Source organism: Anopheles coustani, chromosome 3 (assembly GCF_943734705.1).
Source record: "Anopheles coustani chromosome 3, idAnoCousDA_361_x.2, whole genome shotgun sequence".
Lineage (NCBI taxonomy): Eukaryota > Metazoa > Arthropoda > Insecta > Diptera > Culicidae > Anopheles > Anopheles coustani.
In genome coordinates, this window is record NC_071288.1 from 1,128,731 (window position 1) to 1,142,166 (window position 13,436).

A 13,436-nucleotide genomic window follows, 5' to 3' on the forward strand; every position below is an offset into this window, starting at 1 on the left:
GGAACACTGGAAAAGTTTGTAAAATTCACTGAGCGGTCGTGGCCTAATCGGAGCCCTGGGAATAAATGTGCATCTCTTGCGCACGACACAACGCATTATAAATACATTACATCAAAAACATGCCCCACTCCTCTCTCTCTCTCCCCCCCCTTTTCTGCTCCTCCAACTAACACGTGTATCAGGTTGTTTTTATTTCCTTCATCCTGTTTCCGTTCCACCCTGTGCTATAGTTTCAGTTGGAAAGTTTTTGCACTTTGCAAATCTGTGTTGGGAAAAAAAAGCATACCCTTTCCACCTAAACTATTACCGGACGTTAGCCACTTCTCGTTTAGCACACACACACACACAATCAACGCGCCCCGCGATTCCCGAGAGCCCGCTGAAACCCGGTATGGGCGTGTATGCGAAAGTGATTTTTAATGGTATTATTTATGGACCGGTACACTTTAAAATTTGCTTAAGCAATTTATCAAACACCAAAACACCCGCCCCGGTTCCGGAAGCTAGGGGGGAGGGGGAGAGAAAGACGTCCCAATTCCCATGACCTCACATGGCAGCCAGGATATTTCAGGCTTTTGTTTATTTTTTTCCGGACCCACGGCAACTACGGCTTGCAAAACATGGAAGCTTCATTACGTCAGCCTGGCCCTCGCCGGGCCCTCGCACCTATCTGTTATTCAATTTATTTATATTCCATGCACATACCCACACACACACATACATACACACATTCACTGCACATGTGCCCCCACCCGGCCCTACAAAAACTGGCCCCATAAGCCTATGGGTAAAAGTTCACCTTTATCAACATTTCTGCTCCGTCCCTTTTTCCCGATCAAAACGATCCCAGGCCCAGGCTCACCGAAGGTTCCATTTTCCCGAGCCGTTAAGCCCCACAGCTCCCACGGTTGGAACTGGATAACCCCGAATTCCGTTGCGTGTGTGCACGGGAAACCGGGTAGGTTAACCTCCGCCTCCAAATGTGTCTGTGTGAATATTCACAGCCGGGTGTTTGAAAGTGAACACCGATCGTCCCCAAAAAGTATGGGGATGAAATGCGCTCCTTATCGTCGCCCTCCCCTGTCCGCGCCGATTTACGATTCCTGTCCGTCCATCCCCCCGGCAAAGCGGGGCCGACATTCGATGCAGGCTTCCTTAACGCAGTCAGCAGGGCGGGACAGCGTCGACATGGAAATGCAAAATCCTGCAGCTTCCCAGTGGTGTCCCCGTGTGTTCAGCCGTGGCACGGATAATTATAATGATATTATAAGCGCTCGCACACCGATTCGAATAACTTCATTTTCCACCCATTAAACATGCGCTTCGCTTCGGGAAAACGGGGGGCGGATGGCCATGGACTTTGGGGGTCGATTTTTCATACTTTTCCCAGCCCAGCAACCCATTAAAACGTCGTCCAGATCCGGTGAAGTAAAAACACTCCTTAAATCCCATCGCTGATGATAACCAGCTCGCAGCGGTGGAGATATATTTTCGGACCCGGCGATAACATCACAAGCAGGAGACTCGTAGTCCGCCTGCGGTTTTCATACCCCCCCCCCCCCCCCCCCCGTCCACCTCCACCCGTTTTTTGCACTCAAAGATGCTCCCTGAGAGAAAAACACATTTTACAGGTTCCGTGCTTTCTGGGTTGGATTTGAAAAATGGCCCCACTTCCGCTGAAGGTGTAAAAGTGATTTTTCATTTTTGTGTGTTTAATCATTTTCTCGTGAACGTGTACCAGTAGGAAATAAGGGGGGCACGGAGAACCATACAAGGTTTTGTTCGTTCACAGCAAATAGTAAAATGAGTTAAAGGGATTTAAAAAGACCAGTACCACGGATGAAGGAAATGAGATTTTCATTATCACCTCGCTGAGGACGTGCCTTTAAAAGAAAAAGGTACCACGAATATGTTTCTATCAATACCCGTAGGATCATTTGTTTGAGTTACTAGGTTTGTTAGCCACAAATAGAATACCGACCCGTTTGATGGTGAAATATTATTTCAATATGTGAAAAAATGTATTAATTAAAATACCTGAACGAAGGACATCCCATAGGTATAAATATCATTTTTAACGATTCAATTTGTCTAATAATATTCACAATTCATTTTGACAATGTGATTAAAAGGAGGTCATGTTTTCTATGCCATTTTACGTAACGATAAACAGGATTACTCTCCTTATTCATCGTTTATGAATGCTAGCCATAATTTTCTAACATAAAATTTCAAATTCATCGCTTCAATAATTTATGGATAGTTTTCCACTTTTAGCAACTTTTTCATGTAGTTATTTGTTTTGTTTGGTGCAACTCCTTGCAAAATGGAGAGTATTTTAATTACTAGAAATATTGCTATGTAAAGTGCATCGCCTCTTCAGTGCATCGCACCGAAAAATTTACATCTGAATCTGGAGCACCATCTGTGGGCACCCTTGGAATTCGAGCTTTCCCTTTGGTCGATCTCAAAATTAATATGCTTACCAATGCGCACAACATGACGCGCAAAGACACCGTGCGAAGCCATTAATTTTATGGCGTAAACAAGAAAAACAGCATGAAATTCTCGCTATCGTAAGCCACCGAGGGTTCGCGAAAACAGTCAAACTTTGTCGGGAGGGAAAATGATGATGCTGATGGGGTTTACCGAGGTTGCCGGGGAGGAACACATTGAAACGGGAGACCATTCCATCGTGAATATCAGGAAAATAAAATTCCCCTACATCTTTTTCCAGCGTCCACGACGGAGGGTTATTCGCTGCCACGCTGCATGTTTTCATTAAAATTCATTTTCAATTTATAATCATTAAAGTGCTCTCGCTACTTACCACCACTCGTCGTGCTGTGCGGGAGTGGAAAAGTGGTTGCAGAAAAACTCCACCATCGTTGTGAATGCCGAACTGAGGGTGGGAAAATTGGAGAAATGCACAACACACTTGCACGGGACAGGATCGACGCGGAATAAAGAGAGAGTGAGAGCACGAGAGATAGTTTACTCGCGCGCGCCTGACGTGCCGAGGGTAGCGTGCGTTGATAAAAATTGAAATTGTCAATCGAGAAAGCAACATGCAACAACGGCCGCCGTCGCTTTGTTACGCCCCGGGAAATTGCGGAACCATTTTAGGGTGTTATGCACGCACGCCTGCACACTGCACCTTAATGACACACACCAGCAAGCCACTGACTCGCCTGGCCGAGGCGTCCGTGCGCGCCGGAACGAGCTTTTCAATAAATAACACTCCGCATCAGACACGAGCCTCTCCCCCCTCCTCCCTCCTCCCCTAGCCCTAGTTCCCCCAACCGCTTGCCATCATTTCTGCGGCACGTACATTATTTCGAAACCAAACAAATCAGCGATGGTGCCGCGGTGGAACGAGCTGGAAACGAAGAAACAGAGCCCTCGGTGGTGGAGGTGGCACGTTCGGTTTGACGATGAGGGTTGACATGCAAATTAAACTCAAATTAAAGTAGTATATTTCTCTTTCCCGCCTTCACCGAACCGTGCATGACGGAACTATCACTGTCGGTTCTAATTTATGCAGCGTGAAGTGATATTAACGATGGAGCGATAGCTGAAGAAAGTCACACCCCTAATTCTGCCCCACCGTTTTTCTTCAGGCTACAGGACATTGGCTACGTGCACGCGAACAATCCGTGGCTCTGTTCGTGTGTGTGTGTTTGTTGTTCTTTACATTGCATTTACTTCAACTTGAAACGATTACATGATGGTTGGGAGTTGGAAAATGGGCCCACGCGACCCGTTTGTTCTTCTTATCAGCTTTGGTTTTTTACCTATGTGCATGAGTGTGTGTTTTTTCTTCACACCCAAGAACCGGAAAAGACAGACCCTATCGATTACTTTCTTTTCGGCAGAGTTTGTTCCACGATTTGTTCTCGCTATTCGTTATCCTTACACGTCCGAAAATTCGCATTCGGTAGTAAAAGAAAAACTTTTCCCCGCCCGAATGGGCCCCGAAAAAAAACAAAACACACCAAGACTCCCCGCATTCCACATGCAAACAACGAGCTCCACCGTTCGCGTTGTCTTGCAGATAGCTGGGGTGTCTTTTTCCTTCAGCTAGAACCGATTCCTCACGCAACGCGCGGAGTGGAGTGACACGACTTGGTAGAGGATTTATTTGTTTTCCGGGCGAAAACTTTGCAAACTAATAACAACAAAAAACAACTACGCCTCTCTCTCTCTTCTTCGCATTCTATTCTACAATGTTTCATAGGATCAGTGTTTGTGTATGAGATATGAATACTGGAAACATAATGATACATTCAGCACCCACAATCTCGAACCAAGCCGCTTTCAGCCAGCTACGAACGTACGATGGAAATGACTGCACGAAACAGTCATGCTCTCTGGTTCGGTGTGGAAAACGATACGGGAAAAGCGTACCAAATGAATGGCTGCAACCAGAAGTGAGCTTTCAATTGAACTATCCACAAAGGAACCCCTCGGTGGTGCACGAGTTGAAAGCAAAGGCAAGCTGGAGAACTGGCAAAAAGGTTAAAAAATGCACTAAACGACCCCCGATTTAGCTGACGTCAGCAAACCGGCTGTGGCTCTCCGGAGTGATCCAGAGTTGCATTAACCTACCGGAAACCTCGGCTCGACCTCCACGCGGGGATGGTGGGTGAGTGGGAAAGCTCGAGCGGGGAAATTGATGCTTTTGTGTTTCTTAAATTTTTCACATCTATGCAAAATAGTTCCCTAGTCATACCCGGTATTTATGCAACCGTCGGCAAAGCATTTTTGCACGTCGGATAAATTCAGCAATAAGTCAAATCCTACTGGATTTCATCAGTACGAAAGAGATAACATTTGGACGAATAATGATGAATAGTTTTCTTGGAGTTCATGAAAGACCAATAAAAATCTAGGTTTAATTAATATTTGAAGTAAGAGATAAAAAAGAATATAAATAAAAAAAAGTTTGTTCACAATTGAATTTTTAAAAACATTTTTTCTCATGAAATGCGTCTATAGAAATGAAACCTCTAGCTTAAAATAGTACTGTGTACGTTTCGATAGCTCGATTGAAAGCATTGGAAACACAATCCTGATTTTGGCATCCATCGATGGAGGCGCATGGTACTTCACTGACCACGTGTTATCAACCCTTTTGTCTTTTGCCAGGAACTGCTAACTGGAATTGTGTTTCTATCAACCGAGATTTACCCTCCAGGCATCAGGAGTCCGAATCATAGTTTGCTTGCAAAGCGAATTCGAACAAATCCTTTTCATTACGCATATTTCTACATGGTTCCATTTTAATCCACTCGTGATTTATAAACATCCTCGAAGCGTACACATGCGCATCGATTGTGCATCACAAAAGGATCTGGGTTTATTTTCAAAAATAAACACATCAGCCCCGGGACGTTGTAGCCCGAGTTCCCGCTTTAAAGTCGCCTCAGTCGGCTCCGTTTTCGGTAGCTTTATAACTCCATTAAATCCAACCAGAATACGAACACCCCCTCTCCCAAGGGCTGGGGCTGCTACCAGTCGAGTTGGATTTGGGTTTCCAGCTTCACCACCTCTTCCCTCCTCCGGTGGCAACAAAAGGCAACAACGCCTTTTCCATCGATGAACTCCAGTTCCACGAAACAGAGACACGGCGATACGATACGATTGTTCATTCGTTCTCGTTAGCTCATGTGTTGGTGTTTGTATGGCTGTATGTGTGTACGTTTGTATGCTACGGTGTGTGATTTTCCCCCCATAGCTCTTGCGTCTTTTGCGCCATTGCCTGCAGCTTTTAAAACCATTTATTGTTTGTGCTATCTCCGCCAAACGACAATCGTAAATCATATATTAAAAGATATAAAAAAAGTACAACTTCCCAGCTCTCCACCATTCCCTGTCCTCTCATTTGTCTCTCCTCCATTCGGATTCGCACAAATAAAAGCTCATAATCTACGAAAACCGAACACGAACCAATGCTGTACCACTCGTACTTGTTGGAGCACGTTCGTTTATTCGCTTATTTGGGCGATTATGTGCCGCAAAAAAAAACAGAAAAGATTTACACAGACACACATATAGACAGGAGGAAGGATGTTTATTTTCAGTTATGCCATCCTTTCCGCACCATGGGGAGGGTTTGGTGTTTGAAACGAGCGTACCGTTCCGCCTTTCATCCTCGCGGGAACATTTGGAGATCATTGATCGCGCATCGGCACAAATGGAAGATCCTTATCCTATTTGCTCCGGCACCCGTTACGCATCGCAGTAGAAGTAGCAGAAGCATTGCCTTGTTGCACCACCACTTCGGTTCCTTACAACGTGCCATTCGAAAGTATTTCAATCCACCGAAGGAGGAATCCACCCGAGCGGCAACTTTTAATGTCTTCCATTATTGCTACGAATGCCGGTGGTAGAAATGGGGCACCTCACTCGACTCGGCAACAATGTTACGCGAGAGCCGTGCCCGACAAGATTGCTCTTATTTATTTCGCCTCCCCACTAACCACTGTTTTATCTTGCCATTATCCTTCGTTTATTGTATCCCCCTCCTGCTCGTTTCCCCAGGGAACCCGATCGGGGCTGGCAGAAGAGCAGCAAGAGAGTCGAATCCGTTGCGATAACATCATGACACGGTGGGGCATGGGGTGGGGCATTCCTGGGGGAGAATTCGCGGTGAGAATGTTTTGCGGTGGCGCTCTAATGAGGAACGTGTCTTTAGCGGAATTTTGGATCCACACAAAGCGGGAGATAAATTACCAGCATCGCACGATGGCACGCAAAAGTGCACTCGGTTGGTTCGATAATTTACTACAGATCAGCGAAATATGATTAATTTGTAGTTCACATTTGATTCGGGTGCAGCCATGAGGGTTAATAGGAAAACTTTGATGTCATATTGCTACAAATGATGCATTCATTTCCTATAACGAACACCTAACACTTTACTGTGCAATAAAGCGATCAAAGCAAGTGCATACTTCCGGAAAATGAAAACCGTCCATTTCTCAATTGAAAAGTCAGCGAGACATTTAACCGGGCTCCTATGATTTCCGAATCGTACCATAAGTGCATTTCGCCTACCCAGAAACGAATTAATTTCAAATTTTCCAGGCATACTTTGTTTACCACATACATTCCTGGGTGTGACTTCGATTCGGGTAATTTATTAACAAGCCTGAACCGAGTGGTTTTGTAGGAATAGTTTCGGAATAGGGTCGAAGAAGTATTGCCGTCCTGTTGCTGCCTCCGCTCTCAGGGAGTTGATTAAAAATTCCTTGCACATTTCAACCACATTTAGGCTTCAGCAGGAACTTTGTTTTGCACTGAACGTTGAACCTACACATCGTCGTCCCCGAAGGTTACATCATCCAACTGGCTGATAGCACTTTATTTCTGTAGACCGACATGGATTCTGTGAAAACTTCCATCCGTAACATATCTATCACATGAGCACATTTATCATTGACGTTGGCACAAAAAACCGGTCCGAAGCGATCAAATCCAATCGAAGGGTGATCGACAAGCGAGAAAGCATATGCATCACTGGCAGATATTGTGCCGGAACGAAACACGACGGCTTTTCCCGACACCATCCACAACGACGACAAAGGACCGAGGGGTCTGTGAATTCGGACATCGCTTTGAAAACAAACTAAGAAGAAAAAAAACCGCTCCATCCTGTGCGAATCGTGCTGAAATTACTGCTGCACAATATGTCGCGCACAGCAACGACTCTCAGCTCGCTGGCGCACAAGTAAAAACTTTCCCCCGTGTCTTCCATATCGCTGGGATGTGGGGCGTGCAATTTGCACGCAGTCCTTATGGGATTTCGGAACTATTTCGGCCCCAACATTCATGCCACGGTTGCTACCAGAGGCTTAACCAACCGAACGTACGCCTAATTCGGGACAAAGCGGAAAAGAATTCAAAGGCTGCGGCTCAACATGGCTCCCCGTCGGAGCTCATCGCTGCTATCACGGCCCAAGAGTTGGACGCTCAACTCTTTCGGGGGCTGTCACTACAAAGAAGTTCCTGTGTCCTGTCCCGGATGCTGTCAACATGCAGCCACCCGGGTTCGCTAATCCTTCCAGCTCAATGCAGCTGCAACGCAACACGAGGCGCGTTTTATATTTCCGCACAGAATCGTCCAACGCTATTCCTCGGACGGTCCTCGAAACAAAAACAGATATGATTTTACCATTCTTACGGAACAAACTTTACGGATTAGGAATTTAATGCTAATTTGGTATACTATTTCTTTTAATTTGCTTACTTTCTAATTTACTCTTCGAGCACCCTGCCCAAAAGCCCCCCCCCCCCTCCCCCCCTTAATCCTCCTTCGTAAAACCAATGCTAAACCAACAAATAGTAATAGTGCGTTCTTTTCCTCGCATACTTCACCGTATCACTTATAGATTTTCTCTCAACAGCCGCCCGTGCAAAGATAATCGGCTCCCAGGAGGTGCACGTCAAGAAGGGTAGCACCATCTCTCTATCGTGTGTTGTGAATGTCCATGCATCATCCATTTCCTGGTACGTGGTATCGACTGCCCTCACTCTCGCTATCTCTCACTCTCTCTGTTTGTGGGTCACTCCTGAAGAAATCTTAACATATGACGCCTTACTATCGCCTCACAACACAGGTATCATGGATCGTCAATCGTTGACTTTGATTCCGCCCGCGGCGGCATCAGCTTAGAGACGGAGAAAACGGAAGGTGGCACCAGCAGCCGGCTCATGCTGACCAGGGCGACCTTGCGTGACTCCGGCAACTACACCTGCGTCCCTACCGGTGCCATTTCCGCCAGCGTACAGGTTCACGTACTGAACGGTAGGTTCCCTTGTCCAAACGCGATTGCCATGGCCATCCTCGACGTAACACACCCATTTCTTCTCCCCCACCCTCAGGTGAACATCCAGCGGCAATGCAGACCAGCAGTGGCGTACCGTGTCCGACGCATCAAGCTCTTATCCTTCTTTTTGTATCATTGAATAGTTGTAATTTTAGTGAATTAATCTACTCCATATCAAACCTACTCGGGGCGACACGCTTCCTGCTCAGCGCGGTGTCCGCAGGCGTCCTCGTCCGTTTCCGCCGGTTTACACTTCCGGTCAGCATCGTCCTGCTCGCACTGGTCTCGATTCGCACTGCTCTACGCACTCGCACCACGTCCCCAAGCACCATCCAGAGCGACAGCTCCACCCACCGGACGCGGCAGAGTGCTCGCGACGAGTCCGCCACGATTCCCAGTCAAGTGAGATGATCTTCTTCCGCCATATCCTTGCGCAAAGGAATTGCACGTTAAGCTCCCAAGCTCGGTCTCGACAATTCGACAAACAAGCTTGTGATGTTTGTGTGGAATCAGACGAAGCAGAGTCCGAGTTCGGTAAGGTCGACATTAGCTCATCGAACCGAGGGACATCGTAAAGGTCGAAGAAATTGATTCCAACGATCCGTTACTGCGAAGGAATAGGACAGCACTGGACGTTACCTGGACACTTCTCCGACTTTCCCAAAAGTTGTGTACAAGCGTTTCGTTGAGAGTATTGTAAATGTATAAATGTTAAGTTTCTATTGAACATATTGATAAGCCCCGTACGGTGCACATAGTGATTGGTAGAATGGTGAATGCTGTGGAAACGAAAAAAGAAAAATCCAAATAAAATTACACATACTCTCATCCAGGCACGGGTTCGCAGAATCTATGGATACACGTTTTAGGTAAGTGCAAACATTTCCGATCTATCACTGCAACAAAAACCCTGAGCGAATGGATTTGCCGATACCAAGGTAGGAACACGGTAATCGAATTTCATTCCAAGCCGGAATTTAAACTGTAAAGTAGGGGAACCCCCCCAAAGAGCGACAACAACACGAAAACAAAGGAACTGTACATTAGAAATGATATGAGAGTGAAAAACTAAACGTAATGAATCAAATTTTAGTAAAAAAAAAAAACAGAAATACAAACATAACGAAAAAAGAAGAAAAAAAGCAAACATGTGGAAACATGATGAACTAAATGAAATATTCAATCCCATGAATGATAAAAAACAGACATACACTCGGATGAGGATGGTAAAAGTTTAAACTATTAAATGAGGTACGCGTGTCTCTTAACGGAACAGAAGAGATTCCCCACTTTTCTCCCATTCTTTTAGGAAATGCGTGAGAGTGTTGATGAAAAATAAAAACACAATGCAAGTAAACGACAACCAACCAAAGTATTGCAAAACAGAGAGTTATGTAAGTAAGACTAAATCTAGTACGAAATTGTAGGCAATACAGGAAGGCAGTGGTCTCAAATAAAACAAAACAAAAAAACAAAAACATGGCACTATCAAAACCAACGGCCCTTAGCGATGGCGATAGACGATGGCTCAATTCGGTCGCCTAGATAGAGTCATAACATAATGTTTAATGATCCCCTGATTTCCCTTTCTCAAGACCAGCCGAACCAGCGGTAAAGCAACCAAACCAAACCGTTATAAAACATGAGTTTTTCTTTCACACACACACACACATTTTACCCCACACAAAACCACAGAACATACAGGAGAGGGGACAGGTGAACAAGAAAAAAGAAAACAGAAATAAATCAAATAATCTCTGTATAAATCAAAACGAGACGCAGCCAATAAGGAAATAAAAGAACTACAACAATCATCAAGTGGAGTGAGTCCAGAGAGGTGTGCAGTGTTGCCACACAGTGGCGGTTGGATGCATGTCCCAATCGGATGCAGCTAGCAAAAAAAAAACACGGAATTCGAAACGAAAATTCATTATCATCATTCGTTGAATGGAAACATTGGATCATGTGTGAAAGGTTCATAAAACATTGAAAATAAACGACTAATGCGTAGGAGAAATTGAAATTCACTGTTACCGTTTTCTTGTGAGTACTGAAGCGAAAGAAAAATCGTTATCGTAACGACAACAGCAAAAGGAGCATATTTCCTTTCATTGTTTTCTTAAAGTTGACTTAAAAAACTACACGCGATAAATATTTTTGGTTCATGAAGATAAAGTAAACCTAACCCTGGTCTTCTAGGAGGAAGCAAACGCTTTAAATCTAGTATGAATTATCATGCATAGTTAAATAATACCACTCTCTACAGAATACGCCGAGTGCGAATTTCCCAGAACACCCGGATGTTTAGGTAATCTCCAGCCAAAACTCAGGAGTCGTTGATTTTCCGTCTCCGTCGAATGAAAGTTTAGCCCTCTTCCGTCACCATAAAACTCCCATCAGTGCATATTAGTGCGAAACATGCGACCGACAATTTATTCCGAATTAGATAAAAATAAATCGACCCAGACCGTCCCGAAAGCCAACCCGTGGCCCCATGCTGGGCATCCGGTGTGCTCGTCCGCTTACATAATTCAGACCCGGTTGATTTTTGTAGCCTCAACAATCCTCGTTGCAATAGGGCAAATACATGGTTTTTCATTCGGTGTTCCGACAACGTCCTCGCACACCGGCACACTAACTTGGGGATGCTCTTGCGAGGAAAATAAAATTCTTTGATACTCGTTCCCAACCCCGGTAACACATTGGCCCGAAGTAACACTCATTCTCGGTTTCGGAAGATTTTTCTCTCCCCCTCTCTCTCTCTCACACACACACACACACACCACAACCGATGGAAATTCGGGATACTCTCCAGAACATCATTCGTCGGGGAGTTCATTACGCATGAATATCAATGCGAGGATGATTGAATAAATTTCCATTTTCAGCTTTTCCATTCTTTGCCCTCCCCCCCTTTTCCCAGGGCCGGGAAGAAACCATAAATTGGTGTTGCGTGCTTCGGCCAGAAGAAAATCCATCCGAACCCCCCCCATTTCTAGCCGAATGAGTTCTCCGACAGAGCGAGCGTTGGTGTCCGCACCATATTCACACCACAATGGCGAGAAGATTTTCTTTTCACCCCAAAGGCGCTGCTGTTTTCGGGGGTGACCTTTTTCTCCACCTTTCGATCTTGACACACAATACACAATAAACCAGTATCCTCCGTTCGGGGTTTTACCTCCGAGAAGCTTTGCCTACCTCCAATCGCATCTAATTGGCTTCTCAACGCCAACAACCTTCGACTGGACGCCTTCAACTTAAAAACGATGATGATGGCGCTGTTGTTGATCATTCTTAATCCAGTCCGAGTCACGCAGGGAACTCCGCGCTCGCCTTTCCCCCCCCTCCCCCCCCCCCCCCCCCCCCCCCCCCCAATGTTGAGGGTTATTTTTTTATGCGCTTACGTGCCGACTTTGGATGCGAAAGGTCCGGGCCGGTCATCTGGATCACACTCGGCGGTGGTGGTCAATAGGCATGGTCGGATCATTTTTCCTCCCACTGAGCACACCGGAAAAGCTTCTCCATTTCCTCGATGATTGGTCTGCATTCGCAATTTTTCCACCCACCACCCACCAACGCCATAATCCGGACACCGATCTGGCGGAGGGAACGGAAGCTTTTCCGACGAAGTGTCCGACCGTTTGCAAACGCGCCCACCCCCCGGGGCTCAATCCCGATTGGCCCAATGCCATCCTTCGGATTGCGAGCCACCCTGAGAATATGGCACGTGCAAACGATTTCCATATCAATTTTCATTTAAATCCCCACCCAGGGAATCGATCTCGCTCGGAGACTGAACTGAGCTTATGGCCACCAGGACCAGGACAGGGCAGGATCGGGCTAGGGCTGCAAGGTACACTTTTCTGCTTGCTGATTCCCAGGATTCCGCTCACCTTCAAACCGGGGTGCACCCAACCCCGGGCTGATTGCTGGCCCGGGATGCAATTGGCCCGTAACGGGATCGCAAAAACGGAGAACACCGACGGAAGAAAAACAGCGGGAAACCTACCAGCAAAAGGTACAGGGATTGCTTTACATGGGCATCCGTTGCGAGCTCGTGCGAACGGTCCGAACCGAACGAGGGCACAAGATTTGCACTTTGTTATCGCTTCAGCACGTACGTGAAGTGTTTATTACTCCGTTTACCAACACACTCCGGCTGCCCGCTGGAGATGCCGCTTTTTGTGCTTCCTCTTTCGCTCGCATTCCAAGACATCGGGATCCGGGGGGGGGGGGGGGGTTTGCATGGGAAAATCCTCCGCTGTAGCTGACAGATCCCATTCCCGGGATTTTTTTTTCCCTCAACCCCGGGTTCACCTCAATCTGTCGGTTCTGCTTGTCGCCCGTCGTTTTGTCCCTGCGGCGCATGGAACATATCTCACTGCAGGATCCGTTTCCATGCGTAACCGCACTACAACATACCGTTCAAGGATACCAGCCACCAGTCATCAGTCGTCTGTCGTCCCTGTTTCTTTGATTTTTATTCTAACCCTCCGGGGGAGGTTACATACGAAGAATTAATTGAAAACAGTGAGATGAGAATCTGTTCCTTCGGGCAGAAAAGTCCATATACGAGGAGCAAACGCGCATATTTCCTACGAAGCG

General features: G+C 46.3%; 1 protein-coding gene across 1 annotated transcript in view; it reads left to right on the forward strand.

Moving 5' to 3' along the window:
* Positions 1–10,010, forward strand: part of LOC131260033 (uncharacterized) — a 57,162-nt gene extending 47,152 nt beyond the window's left edge. Inside the window, exons 5-7 of the mRNA XM_058261686.1 lie at positions 8,394–8,511; positions 8,622–8,809; positions 8,887–10,010. Of these exons, the coding sequence (XP_058117669.1) occupies positions 8,394–8,511; positions 8,622–8,809; positions 8,887–9,242 (662 nt within the window). The 3' untranslated portion in view covers positions 9,243–10,010. The remainder of the gene's footprint in view (positions 1–8,393; positions 8,512–8,621; positions 8,810–8,886) is intronic.
* The last annotated feature ends 3,426 nt before the right edge of the window (positions 10,011–13,436 follow it).